The sequence below is a fragment of the Nipponia nippon genome, unplaced genomic scaffold (assembly GCF_047370975.1).
Source record: "Nipponia nippon isolate SJK-2023a ecotype South Korea unplaced genomic scaffold, ASM4737097v1 scaffold_7, whole genome shotgun sequence".
Taxonomy (NCBI): Eukaryota; Metazoa; Chordata; class Aves; order Pelecaniformes; family Threskiornithidae; genus Nipponia; species Nipponia nippon.
In genome coordinates, this window is record NW_028262391.1 from 48,732,936 (window position 1) to 48,747,359 (window position 14,424).

Genomic DNA, 14,424 nt, shown 5'->3' on the forward strand with positions numbered 1-14,424 from the left:
GATCCGAACAGCATCTATAATAAATCTTAAAAATAATGAATGCGTGCTTAAACTGTTGTGTTTATAGTAGCTGTGGATCCAAAAAAAAGTAATTAGTGATGCATCTGAGATGCCGGGTGAAAATTCCTGTTCCACACAATAATCCCTTTCTTTTCTTGAGTACCCCCTGCAGTAGAGGGCAGGGTTTTGTCCTGTTTAAATAAGTTTAGCACTTAGATGTTTGCTCTTTATAGAATTGTAATAAAATAAATAATATTTTGCACATCAGTTTGTGGATCGCTTTACTGAAGACATTACTAATACTCCCTGTCAGTTCTTTTTAGTTTGTTCAAAGTTCCTTCATGAAAAACGTTGCAGGCAGATACAGCACGAATAAAGTGCATCTGCTTCTGATGTCTCCAGTCTGTACAAAGCTCAGTTTACACACGTTTGGTTTGGGGGGTCTTTTCCTTACCAGGGAAATGCCACGCTTTATGAATACGTACTAAAACATGAGCAAGCAAGTTTCGAACACAAGTTGTTACCAATGAACTCGTAAAACTCTGTCTTGTCTTTCTGTTTTTGTTTGTTCCCTCCCCACCCTGTGTTCAGATCACGGAAACCAACCTCAGTGATGCGGTGTATGTGTCCTCTTTATGATCCCAATAGACAGCTCTGGATTGAACTTGCTCCTATGAGTATTCCAAGGATCAATCATGGAGTATTGTCAGCAGGTAAAGGGGAACTTTGTATTTGTAAAGTCAATATTATGAAAACTTACCAGTGCCTCAAAATCTGAGATACAGCTTATAATAATATTTTTTCTTTAAGACTGACTGCACTGGGGTTATTTCATGCTTCCCCTTTGTCTGCCCAGAACATTACTTGATTCTGTGAAAATCCCTGTCATCTGAGTGTCTTAAAATCACTATTCCCGCAACATTTTGCGGGAATCTGCTGCATCTGTCTCTGCAGGAGTATTTCATGTTTTAAGTAAATTCTAGTTGCTGCATCACTGAATATGTTGAAGAGTATCTGCAGGGGTAGGCTTGAGTCGGGGTATAAATATGTGCTTTACCTTCTCCAGTCCAGAGTTTGACCTGTGACTGGTCTGAATCTCTTAGCGAATTCCAGGGTACAGCTCACCAGTCACGTTGTCTTGCTCAGTATACAGGTGTGAGTCCTTTTTTTAAGATCATATTACATTTTGTTTTACAGAAGGATTTTTATTTGTGCTTGGTGGTCAGGATGAAAACAAGGGGACACTAAGCTCTGGAGAGAAATACGATCCAGATACCAATTCATGGAGTTCCTTACCACCAATGAATGAGGCAAGATCACTGTCTAACTGTTGGGATTTAAGTTTTTACTTTGTCAAAATGTTCCTTTTCTTCTGCAAAATTTTATTCTGAATCTCCAGTCACTTGCATCTTACACATTCAAAATAGAGACTGACTTCTGTTTATATCCTGTCGCTATATTTGTGGTCTGATACAGACTCCAAGATCTGGAAAATCTAAACAATTAGTGAAGAGGTAGCTGTAAAGGTGACCTACAAAATTTCAGGAATTTCATAATGAATCAGTCATATCGCATACTTAATGTTCTGCCTATACTGGCCTTCTCAAACAAGAGAACTCTTAAATGGACGAAGGGATTGGACTGTGCAGAAAAGATGGACAGAGGACGGGCCAACATACAGAACTTGGCTTGCGCAGACGTATTTAGGCTTGGTCTGAGTTAATGCTTCCTTCTTCATGTTTGCATTCCATCAAAAAGTAACAGTTTATTATTTGTAAACATATATCCTTAATGCACCTGTGTTTTTATCTTCTTAAATCAGCATAGGGTGTTTATTAAGAAATTGTTGTTTGCCACAGGATTTCCCTCATTACGGTCTCTGGTTGGCAAGGGCCTGTAGTTTTGGCCGCATTTGTAGTTACGATGTATTAAGTTTCCTGCTTACTGTGAGTAAGACTTTATGATACACATTATGTTTCCTCTTTACTGTGGGACTGAGGGTAGCTCTGCTCCCGCATACAAAATAGAAGAGCGGCCTTCTCACAGATAATGTTTCGCTGCTGTAGAGACCTGCAAGCAACAGCTTCATCGTGGAGGCCACTACTACGCAAACTGAAATACAGCCAAGCTTTGTTCTTAGATTTCTGTGCGGTCTCTTTGGCTTTTGCTGCTCTGTCTTTTTTGAATACCTTTTGTTTAGTTGAATAAATTAATAAACTTATTCTGGAGTTTAGGACTTCACCATTTAAAAACAAACAAACAAACCCCACAAAACCCAGGCATAATACCAATATCACTTTGTAGGCAGATATGTTGAAGAAAAGATTGTATTGATTTATTCACAATGGCATTATGTTTTACAATGTTGACTTTTTGATATTCCTTAGGCACGACATAATTTTGGTGTGGTAGAGATTGATGGAATTCTGTATATTCTGGGAGGTGAGGACGGTGAAAGGGAGCTAATCTCTATGGAGAGCTATGATATTTATAGCCGGACCTGGACCAAGCAGCCAGACTTGACCATGGTTAGAAAGGTAAGAACTACATCATATGTTACCGCATTACTTATTGTTAAATAGGTGATGCCAACATGAAATATATATATATATATATATATATACTTCAACCTTTTGCTTCAAGTAGAAGCTGTAACAAATACTCTCAAAATGAAATGAGGGAGAGCAGCTCTTTATTTATATACCAAAACAAAACTGTGGCTGAGAATTTTTATGCACAGCGTTGTTTGACACGTGTAACAGGCAACCCAAATACACAGGTGTGTGTATGCTTATATAGTTAGTTTTGAGCTCTCGATACTGTGCATTTGTGTGTGATTTTCGATGTACTTTTTCTTTTTTCCACAAGATTGGCTGCTATGCAGCTATGAAGAAGAAAATCTATGCAATGGGTGGAGGCTCTTATGGAAAACTCTTTGAGTCTGTTGAGTGTTATGACCCTAGGACTCAGCAGTGGACAGCAATCTGTCCTCTGAAAGAGAGAAGGTGAGTGAAAATGGAAGGGGGGAAATAGATTGCTGTGTACAACCTCTTTTAACGCTCCGATGAGAGGAAGTTGTCCTTCCTCTGATGGATCCCTGAAGATGGCTGTCAGAGGCTCTATGGATTTCACCATGTCTTTCTGAATCATGGTGGCCTGTAGTTAAGCCTTAAAGATAAGCATCCAAACAACAAATACGAATTTTGTAGAAATACACTCCTGATGTTACAATTAATGCTACCCTGATGCAAAATGAAAACCAGAGATTTAGTTCAATTGGAACTTCAGATTTTGACCAGAGAGAAATACTGCGCTGTTTTGTTCTTTTACGTGGTCTGAATTAAGTGCTTACAATTCATATTAATGACTCATGTAATCTTGTTGAACATATAAGGGGGGTGTGTATATAAATTTTTAAAAAAGTAAAAAAAAATTTGAGAAAGTTCAGAAGGATATATGAAATGGTTTTGATGTGTTGCATTTATTTTTTTTTTTCTTATTTGGATTCTCAGATTTGGGGCAGTGGCCTGTGGAGTTGCCTCTGAGCTTTATGTGTTTGGTGGGGTCAGGAGTCGTGACGACAGTCAAGCCAGTGAGATGGTGACATGCAAATCTGAATTTTATCATGATGAGTTCAAAAGGTAACTAGCTGTAGCTATAAACGTAGAAAATACATGCCTTCCACACTCACCTGTCTGTTCCCCACTCCGTTGCTCCAGCACTTCAAAGCATATTAGATCTTTCCCATGTGTCTCTGTTACTCATTTTGCCTTTTATGATCCAGTATGGCTGTTGCCAAATGTCCATCTGCCTCAGTGGCTTGTCCCTCTAAGATGCCAAGCCTAAAGCCCTGGGCCACCATGTCAGTCTTGTGTGCCTCTGAACAGGAGAAATGCCTTGATCACACGGGTAGTTTGCCTGGTTCTTCCCCTGCACTCCGGGATTTCCCCACGTGCAGGGTACTGCTGCCCCCCGTGCTCATGCCCTAGGCTGCTTGCGAGCGCTCATGGAGGAGCGTGACTATGTACAGGGGTACTTCTCCATGATCCAGTCCTATCTCCAGGGATTTGCAGCTTAGGGAATTCCTAAGCTGGAGATACGAAATTTAATGCATTTTTGTTCCAAGCGTTTATAGCTGATTGCTTTTTAAACCCATGCAGGCTTTTGCCATAGGAAAGACACTGTGGATGCTATACATTCCACAGCCACTTTGACACACTGTGTGTGGCTAATCTCCTTTTGTTTGTTTTGAATCTGCTTCTGATGACTTAATCTGTTATCTCTTGGCTCTGGTATCGGAATCCACCTAACTACATGTGGTAACTACTCAAAATGTTATGTTAGACAGAATTCTGCGTATAGTCACCTTATTCTCCAGTCATAACTGACAAGCTTTGGTTCCTCCAGTGGTTTTTTTTTTCTTGCACATAACCATAAATTGGATGATTGTCTTTTTTATAAACTAAATTGAAATAAGACTTTGTGGTCAGATGTTTCAAGGCTTGTTGACAGTGGAGGAGATTAATACGTCTGTATTACAAGTCAAGGCTGATTTATGATGTGACCTGTATAAAAGCACAAAAAAATAGAATAGTAGATGTAAGTTCATTATATAATTTTCTTGCAAGATGTAGATATAGAGTGACTTTAATTTCTGTATGAAGAGGTCTTCTGTGGTGTTCAAAGTGATGCCCAAACTAAATCTAATCAAATGAAGCTGGAGAAAACCCACTGTTTAAAGTGGTTATAGGAAGCAGACAGATAAGAAAGGCTATTGCTGCTGATGCTCTCTAGCGTTTTCTAGCCCTATGGGGGTGTGGGGAAATGCTAAAAGCTGATTAACTTTTTGGCAAGAGGTCTTTGAAAGGGAAAGAATTCTGGAAAGAAGTGCTCCCTTATCTCCTGCTTGCTCTTTTTAGTTGATTTGCCTGAAATACTTCCAGGCTGATTCTGTTCTTCAAAAGGTGGTATGTAATAGCTCATGATTCCGCACCAGCCACTCTAAACCTGTTTCACTGGTTGATACAGACTGAGCTTTCAGAAAGAGGAGTTTGAGCAATCTCGGAGGTTCCAGCAGAGGTGCGGCGGGCGAGTCCCTGGTGCCACCTGCTGACTGCAGCACCGAGGCCTGCCGGCAGTATTTCTAACCTGTGGATTTGCCTCTTTGCTCGGTGGCACCCCAGAGGTGTTACAGGATTCAAGTAAAAATATAACAAAAACCCAGTTGCTTCGGGCCTTATTCTAGTACCCCGTGCGGGGCATGAGGGCTGTGCTGGCGCGGAGGAAGGCGAGGCAGCAGCAAGTAACCCGAGTCTCGAGCTGCTGGAGGAGGCATGTGTTGAGGGCTGCGGAGATATTCAGACTTTGCCTTTCTGCTCTGCCGCTGCACAGAATTTGAGCTTGGAAATTTAACTCAGCACAAATTTGCGCGGGCACTTTAGGCGGTTCACAGGCTGTCCGTTTTCCTTTGGAAACGGAGGGCCAGCGAAGGGCGGGACGATGGCCACTTCTGCTTCTGGTGCTGCTGGCTGGGGTTGGTGCCTCTGCTCTCCCTCTCGGCAGGCCGGCGGCTCCAGCCCAGGCAGGCAGAAGGGGTGTCACTGGCCAGAAGAGGGTGCAGCGTTACTGCCTTACGTTCTGGCACGCCAGCTCGCGGGGTCTAACAGTCACCCCGAATTTCGGTACCCTCGGAGTGCTGTGCGGGATGGTTGCCTTCCAGGGCGGCTGTGGCAGTGACTGTGAGACCCCAGCAGTTGTACCTGAGTGGAAAAGAGAGAAAATGGCCACAAAGGGACTTCCCTTCAAAACCCAGTTAGCAAATATTTCTGCCTGCCAAATACTGAGACAAAATACTTTGTTGTCTGGTACTGTTCTTTGAAGTAAGATTTAATCTGGAAAATTAGCATAATTTCATTACAATAGTGTTTCACAAATATCAAATGAATACCAAATGAAGGCAAGTTGACTCTCTGGAAAACACGAGGGTGTTATTTCCTGGGCTGATTCAGAAATAACAGAAGACAAATCTAAATCGCTTTATTTTGAGTAAAGGATGAAAGCTTAAATAAGATGCTTCTCTTAAGTCTGTGAAAACTTTATGCTAAATACCTACGTGTGTGTTTTGATTAGTTAAGCAGTTCCACTTGCACTGGGCATCGTATGCACTGCTGTGCATCGTTACTCAAGAATAAAGCATAAGTGATGCTACAGATTTTACCACAGGTGGACAATCTCTCTCTCTCAGTTCCTTAGTGCCTAGTTAATGTCATATACACAAAGACCGATTCTTCATCTTAAACATTATGCAGCTGCTACAGGGTGATTAATTTATAACTGTTAAGTGTGTTTATGTCCTCAGTAATAGTTTCTGAAACAAATAAAGGTAGTCAGTCCCCTTCAAACCAGCAGCTTCCAAAAGTCATCATGAAGGATGTAAGCACCTTCAGACTCTACAGCGCATATTCTTTTTGTAGTGACAGTGAAGGAATAATACTGGAACTGTCAGAGCTGCAATACCACATCGACAGCGTACGTGTATATTATTGACAGAAGTCCCAAAAGTGTTGGGTTAAGAGAGATTTGTGGAAAGGAGGAACATGTTTGCAAGATCATTTAGCGGCAGTGGGTCAAAAGCACAGTTTATAAATTCTAGCAGTCTCAAACCAAAATTCATAGTGTGTTTTTAATGGTTACATAGCAGTATTGCATGCTTCATAATGAGCTGCAGACTTTTCCAGCTGTTTTTAAGTAAGTGCAGAACTCCATCATGTGCACTTTCTTTTTGAATGGAAAGAATTTTTTGTACTGTGAGTTCAGCCATCGGATATTGCTGGTTTACAGGTACGTGCAGCAATGCACACGTGTGTGTTCTGCGTCGTTTTTCATCTGCCTCGGCTCTGTTTACCTGAGAATACAGGGTCTAGCATCATCCTGGGCATCCAGAGTCCATGAGGATCTGAGTTATGGGTTTTACTTAGTGTATATGTCTAAGTGATGTACTTACATCAGTATAAAAACATATTAATTCATATAAACTGGCATAATTCTGGCTTGAATTGGATTAAAGGACTGAAGTTTAACTTGTCTAATATTGTTTACTTTGACAGTAATTTACTCCAGAATAGCTCACAGTGCACAGTCTTTCAAAACTGTTATTTTTCATCATGACGCAGACTTTTCTAAAGACCAGGAGTATGCTGAGATCTCACACTAGCAAAAAAATAAAAATTGAGACTCCTGTTAAGCTATACTGTGTAAACAAGTAATAAAATAAATGAAGTGAGACAGAATAGTAGCATACACATGAAATGTGGACAGGATAATGTAGAAAATAATTCTCATATTTGAAGTACTTCTGTAACTGAGATTTTTCAATTAATAAATGTTTTGGTAGCCTGTCTCTAGAGTCATGTCCATGAGTGGAATTTAAGTGAACCGAGGATAGAAAATATGTACGTCAGACTGCAGGTTTTTTCAGGATGTAGATTTTTTTTTTTTTCCAAAGGCTATAGATTGAGCTTTGTGTGCATTGTATCCTGTTTTTTTTTAAAAGTATTGATCAAGCTAAAAATAGATTTAAAAGAATGTGAAAGTGGGAGATGGAGATGTAAGGGTATCCTTTGCTCAATGATGCAGCGTTAGTCTACTCCATAAAAAGCAAGAAATCTTAATGTTAGAGACCTTGACGGGTCAGTCTTTCCTTCTGCCAGAGTTCGTAATTTATAATATGCCTTTTTGCATCCTGTAGGTGTGTGGAGAATTGGATGATGTCTGTGCACACTGGGTTTTTTTCTTTTCGGTGTGCGTATTCGGAAGTATTTCACAGAGCACAAACTGGCTTTAGGATTCTTTGCAAGGGCTGCTGGTGGAGCTCTGTCCCCGAGTATAGCTGCTGCTGCCTTCCACGGGTGGGAAGCAAGCCTACCCGCTTACAGACTTCTTTTCATGAGCTCCTAGTTCAAAAGCATTATCAAAATTCGCAGGTCTTGAGGGGGATGAAAGTGAGAGATACTTGTTCAGAAGCGATACTTGGTAAAAACTCCTTAAAATATTCTTTTTGCTGCTGGAACATCATAAAAATAAGGAAATGCTTCCAGCAGTATGTAAGCAGTAAACTAAATAATCTTGTAACGTAGTATGTGTAATTAGGAAGATTGTCCTATTTAGCATGCTGGAATTTCATTAAAAGAAAGTGTTTATGCAAATGTAATGAGAAAACTAACTGGCTGACTGATAGCGCTGTCGGATGAGAGGAACACGGAGGAGATCTTCATTCATTTGTAGGCATCCTTTCGCAGCCGGTGTGAGCTTGAGGTGATGTGTCTGGAATCTGCTGGTTCTGTATCGCATCTCTGTTTACTTCCCACTTGGAAGTCAAACAGTTACCATCCTGCTTATTAATTACAGCAGTATGGATGGATGTTTTTTTGTTGTTGATATCGCTTTAAGTCTGAAAAAAAATCAGGATTGCTTCCCCTTTTTTTATTTTGAGTGGAAGCATATCTGGGTTCCAGAGCAGCCCTTTCTGTCTGTGGTTGCAGAGGTACGTGCCTTCTCCCCTGCTACTCTCGCATTCGGTTTGAGTAGGGCCATCCCAGGGAAGCACGCAGGACTTCTCTCCCAAGGAGCGCTTTCAAATTCTTGAAGACTGTGAATTTTTTGTCATGGTGTTTTTTCCATACTGTGCAAACAGCAGGCACAACCCACATTAAGCTGGAGCTTAGTCAAATTCTGATGAAACGTGACCCCTTGCCCTTCCTGCCTTTGTTCCTTCCTCGTTTTAACCGCTAAAGCTGCTGTAAGGGTTCCTGAAAAGTTGTGCCTGTTTTTTAAAGTACACGCATTGAGAAAGGTTGAGAATGAATTTTCACAAGCAACTACAGATACTTTAATATTGTCCTGTCTTGATGTGCAGTAGGAAAATGCTTGGGTCCCACACCATTGTGTGTTTTGTTTTGTTTTGTTTTTTTTTATTTAAACCCCAAAACCTTGAATATCTAGTGCAGACAAACCTCTGAAGTTCACATGTTTTCCAAGCTCAAACTTGATCAGTAGCTAGACTAAACTCATCTAACTTTGGTTTTTTCCCTTTTTTAACATGGTCCTATACTTATTATTAAAAAAAGAAAAAAAAAAAAAAAAAAGACAGAAATTGGAGTCTTCCCCCTGCATTCCTCTGCAACATATTCAGGTTTTGTATTTTTAGGTAACTTGGTGCTAAAAAGCAGCGAAAATACTGACTGCGTCCTCTTCCCACAGTAAGGAAGGGAAGCTAAGGAAATGCGATGAAAAGTGTTTTGCTCTGTAACAGAGTTTCTGAATCGGTGTAGAGGACTTCTCCTTTTCTGTGTTCTTAGTTCATCTGTCATCCTCCGTGACAGCTACAAAGCTTTCCCTTGCTTTCTGCAGAATCTTAATCCTTCAGTGTATAGGGCAGACGATATAATGGACAGCTAATCCTTTCATTTGGCCTTTAAAAATTGATCTCTCTCTCCAAGATAATTGATACGTAGCAGCCTCTCCTTCAGTGCCAGAAGGCTTACTTCTGAATCACGAGCTAAGATAATGCAGAATTTTCAAAGGTCAGCGGTATCCGTGAGGATATTTCCGAACTTTTTCCCCTCAAATTAACCAGGTTCGGCCATGAAAATATACAGGATGCTTTTCAAAGGTTTTTCAAACTTTCCTGTTGTCTGTAAATTATTTAATAAAAGATCTAGGAGTAGTCATCTAAAATAGCATTGATTTGTATGTCTTCGGGGTCTATAAATAGTAACTGTGACAGCATCTGCAGAAGTGCAGCAGCGTTTTGTAGAAATTTGTTTCAGAACCATAGAGGGGACGCTGACAACTCTGGATAAATGGGGCATCTTTATAAGCCCGTGTCCCCCGCGGGCGATGAGTACGTACTCACCTGGTTTCCAAAGGCTTCAACATGGAAAACTGCTTTTCACCGGGTGGAAAGATCAGGCTGATGTAGTGTTGAAATGAGAACACGCTTAAAGTGAACATAGGGGACTCATAAGATGATAGTAGGAGCTGGAAAATGATTGAAAAGAGCCTGATATGTGATCGCAAGGTCTGTTTCAATTCCAGGTAATGGACATTTCTTTCCCAAAATCCCTTACCATTGTGATTTCCAGTCTTCTGTCCCTTGTTTGAAGTTAAGCATTGCCAAATGCTGCATTCTTCTTACGGGACTGGGGATTTCTTGTCGCTGATAAAATACAATTAAAGAAGTTAGGGAATTACATGGGGGAAGCACTGCTTAATGAGGCCTCGCTATATAGCAATTTGTTACTTCCCCTAGTTATTAAGACTTATATGCTTTTGTGACTCGACTGATTTTAAGACAAAGCTGCCTAAGATATTCTCTGTAGGGAAAATTGACTGGCGTAGCTGTTGTAGAGGAGGCTCTCTTATATGTCTGCTCTCTTCCAGGAGGTCACGCTGGGTGGCTGCAAGAAGGGTTTATTCCAGATAGAATACACAGATGAGTGGAGCAATTCTGAAATAAAGTGACTTCAGGATAAAGTATCCCGAGCTTCCCAAACAGCAGTACCAATTGCTTTTCCTGGCTAGGAAAAGCCAAGGCTGTCCTGAACTAGACAAATGTTCCCAACAGTTTTTACATAACAAATAAACTTGTACACTCTGCTTTTGATTCAAAGATGGCGGCTGCAAAAAGAACCTGGAATTCTTATAATGTGCTCAACAGAAATTGCATCCCAGGTTTTTTTTTTTTATTATTATTTTTACAGGTGGATTTATCTAAATGACCAGAACCTATGTATCCCAACTAGTTCTTCCTTCGTGTACGGAGCTGTGCCCATTGGAGCCAGCATATATGTGATTGGAGATCTTGATACAGGTCAGAATTAGAACCAATAACCTCCTGTTGCTTCTCTTCTTCCAGTCTTTTAAATACATGGCACTAATGAGACGCAATTTTTTTAGAGTAAAAGGCCGGGACTATGTTCTGTTAAGTTACTGTTGTCTTCAGGGGAATTATGCTGGACAAACAGAAATGTACAGGTTGGTTTTGTACATTGGAGCTCTTGAGAAATCAATTCAGTGCTGTAAGCATTTGGTTGGTTAACAGTTTGAAGATCGGAAGAGGTCAAGACTAAGAGTATGTTACTGCATTTGTCTAAATATAAGAAAAAAATGTTAGCGCCTGAGGTTGGTTGTCCCATCTTTGTGGCAGTAGGCAGGTGGTTCTGCATTCTGGGGACATCGTCCGGCGGTTCATATAGATGTGATAGTGGCTTTTGGCTCTAAATCCCAACCGAATAAATGTGTACTAACAAACGTGTTCAATGCTCAGCTTTCAGCATCTGGCCACATACTGTAAAAAAAAACATTCGGAAGACTACATATTTCCATGGCCAAATGTACATATATGAATGTGCAACAGGGCTTTCTACAAAATATGGAAGAATAAAGTTCTGAATGTGGTCGGTTTAAGTAGATAAGAAATGTCACGGTAGTTTCCTTTTGACAGTAATTTCAACCATACATCCAGAAATGGATTTGTGTTTCTGTGCATGCTCTTGTTCCTGTATTTGCCTTATTAGATGTTAAATGTGGTGATAGCTGCAGTATGTTTTAAGTGTTTTATCTTTTTTCTGTGCATGTGTGAATTCAGGTACAAATTATGACTATGTTAGAGAATTTAAAAGAAGCACGGGAACCTGGCAGCGCACTAAACCACTGTTTCCATCGGACCTTCGCCGTACTGGCTGTGCAGCTTTGCGGATCGCAAACTGCAAGCTCTTTCGACTGCAGCTTCAACAAGGATTATTCCGCATTCGCGTACCTTCTCCATGATCCGTATGCTGACAGTGGAGGAGACTGGAAGAATTCTGCGCAGTCCACCATAATATAGCTCTATATAAAGGAAAAGCTGAGAAATTACAGCTGAAACTTACACTGTATGCTGTGCTTTGGTATGGTAACTGTTTTTGTTTTAAATGCTTAAAAAGCTTGAGTCTCAGTTCTTGTTCGGGAACAAATAACTTAAGTATACATTAAAAAGAAGAGAGGGGGGAAAATAAAAGGGGGGTTCAAGGAAACACCTTCAGTCGTAACCATTTGGAGTTTAAACCATGTTATCAAAGGAGGTTTTTTGTGTCTGAAACTGGTGGGAATTGGTATTCCTTTGGTGAAGTTTATTGAAAAGCAAAAAAGATTTAAGATGTGTTTCCCCTGAGGGGAACTGATAAGAATAAACGCGCTATCTTGGACTGGATAGCTATAATACACAGAAGCTATATGATAACCAACCTCCCTGGTATACTGCAAAGACTGTTGTTTGACTGTAATGCCGTAGGAGATGTTGGTTGTTGCACCTTTTATTTCTAGTCCTTCCTCAAAAGTTAAGGTCTGTGCCTAAAAATGGTGGAGGTGTGTACATATGGTTTTTCATTCATTTGCAATGTTTTCATTCCTACAAATATTTTTAATATATGGACTAATCTGAAATGGATACAGTATACTACAGAGAAGTAAACTGTTTTTTCTACGCTCTCATTTGAATAGCCTGTTGAACTGGTGTACGGACGGGTGGCGCGCATTTCTCTGCGGGCTTTGGTGGCCGTTTCCTTGAAGTAAAAAGGGAAACGGTGTTTGGAAGGGTTAATGATGATTGCTGCTTTTGGTAAAAGACAACAAAACTTGACCAATTAAAGAAAATAGGTTTTGTTCCTTTTTACTTCAGATGGCTTGCAAACTGAGAGTGGTTTTTAAGAGTAAGGATTATAGAAAGGTGCATTTTATCTCTGTTCGAACAAAGGTGAAATATGACAAGGATATATTTGTTTTGCAGAAAACATGATTTTTGGACTAAGAGTTAAGGAAAATTTGTGCAGTGACTTTAAACTGGGATCAAAAGTTGGTTTACTAATGATTTCCATGCTAAGGTAGTCTTGTTTACTGCTGTCTGAAAGCTGGGGTTTATGGTGTGGTTATAGTGAAGAATTTAGTATCTTGCATTTTATTTCTTACTAAGTCTTGTTCACATCAGTAGTGATATTTAATTGACTTTTGTTCGTAGTCAAGATCAGCTGGTAGAACACTTTTACCTCAATTTTTGATTTCATTATTGTTGTGATGGGTGGGATGTAACCTGTATTTATTTAAAAGGAATAAAATGAGAGAGATGGAAATAGAAATAAGACCTCCTGCCCTTCAGAAAAAGAGACGTTGTATAACCAGTATTATAACTACATACAATACTTTCCACTCTGCAACTTTGCGGACCTCAGAGAAGCCAATGTCTGCCCTCAGTTGTGTTAGTGTAAACCTTAGTCATCTTTATTGAATCATCTTAGATATGCTGAAATACAATCCCAAATAGTACAAAATAGTTATATTTCACTAAATAGTCTTTAAAGAGACTTTCTGAAACGTACTTCTGCTCAGTCCTTCCATGGCGCTGATGTGTGGTTGGAATTACTCTGGCTCTGAGCAAAGGGGTGGGGGGAAAAAAAAAAGAGGGCAGCAGCCAATCCATTGACCATTATTTATTTTTTTATTTTTTACAATGCTGAAGTGCTGCAAAACTTGAACTATATACATCAATTTTCTGACCTATATTAGTTGCGTATTAAAAAGTTTATATATTTATGCATTGCAGTAAACTTGGTGTGTGTGTGTGTATATATATATGTCTTTAGATTTTAAATTTATATATAATGCTTTACTACAGAAATGTGAACCACTACTTCCATCCTTGGCTGTCTTGTGAAATAAATCAAGTGCTGTTAGTTTATCTGTAAAACTTCCCTTTTTTGAAAATCTTACATTGTCCAATTTTTTTTCTTAGACAAAGTGCCAAGATCCCATATTCAAAAGTGATGAATGTTCCTAAATACCTGTTTCACTTTTGAGCTCAGTTTTCTAAGTGGCTCAGAAAACTTTTGAAAATGTTATTCAGAATATTGCAGGCTGCTATCTCTTGAGCCCCTGTAGCTTCCCAGTACACTTGAGGGCATTCAGCATCCAGAAAACCTAAGTAATAAATGCACATAATGAATCCAAATCATATATACTCTAGCAGTGTTTTGCAGTTAAAGTTGTTGAACCAAGCGTTTACATTTAAAGTAGGATTAAGGGTAGGTATTCTTACTTTTTTTTTTTTGTTAAACAAATAAACAAATCTGCTGGTAATTGGACTGTTGCAAATGCACTCGGTGAGATTTGAGCAAGAAGTTTAAGCCTCTTCCCTTGAAACAGTGAGAAACGTCATTTCTTAGCACGTGTGTACTCCTGTCACATTCTGCGTGGTTGGCGGCCAGGGACCAAGTCTCCAGAGATGTCATCTCCTGGAGTTCCCGGTGGATGCTCTAGCTGAAGATTTAAGTGCTCCCGAGATCTCAAAACTGGCTTCCTTGGCCTTGCTTCAAGGGGGTGGGGATCATTCCC

General features: G+C 39.9%; 1 protein-coding gene across 1 annotated transcript in view; it reads left to right on the forward strand.

Annotated features, from left to right (window-relative positions):
- GAN (gigaxonin) overlaps positions 1-12,531 on the forward strand; it is a 29,132-nt gene extending 16,601 nt beyond the window's left edge. Inside the window, exons 5-11 of the mRNA XM_087739490.1 lie at positions 592-713; positions 1,198-1,310; positions 2,388-2,537; positions 2,869-3,005; positions 3,513-3,641; positions 10,761-10,870; positions 11,648-12,531. Coding sequence (XP_087595616.1) covers positions 592-713; positions 1,198-1,310; positions 2,388-2,537; positions 2,869-3,005; positions 3,513-3,641; positions 10,761-10,870; positions 11,648-11,829 — 943 coding nt within the window. The 3' untranslated portion in view covers positions 11,830-12,531. The remainder of the gene's footprint in view (positions 1-591; positions 714-1,197; positions 1,311-2,387; positions 2,538-2,868; positions 3,006-3,512; positions 3,642-10,760; positions 10,871-11,647) is intronic.
- Positions 12,532-14,424: the final 1,893 nt, after the last annotated feature.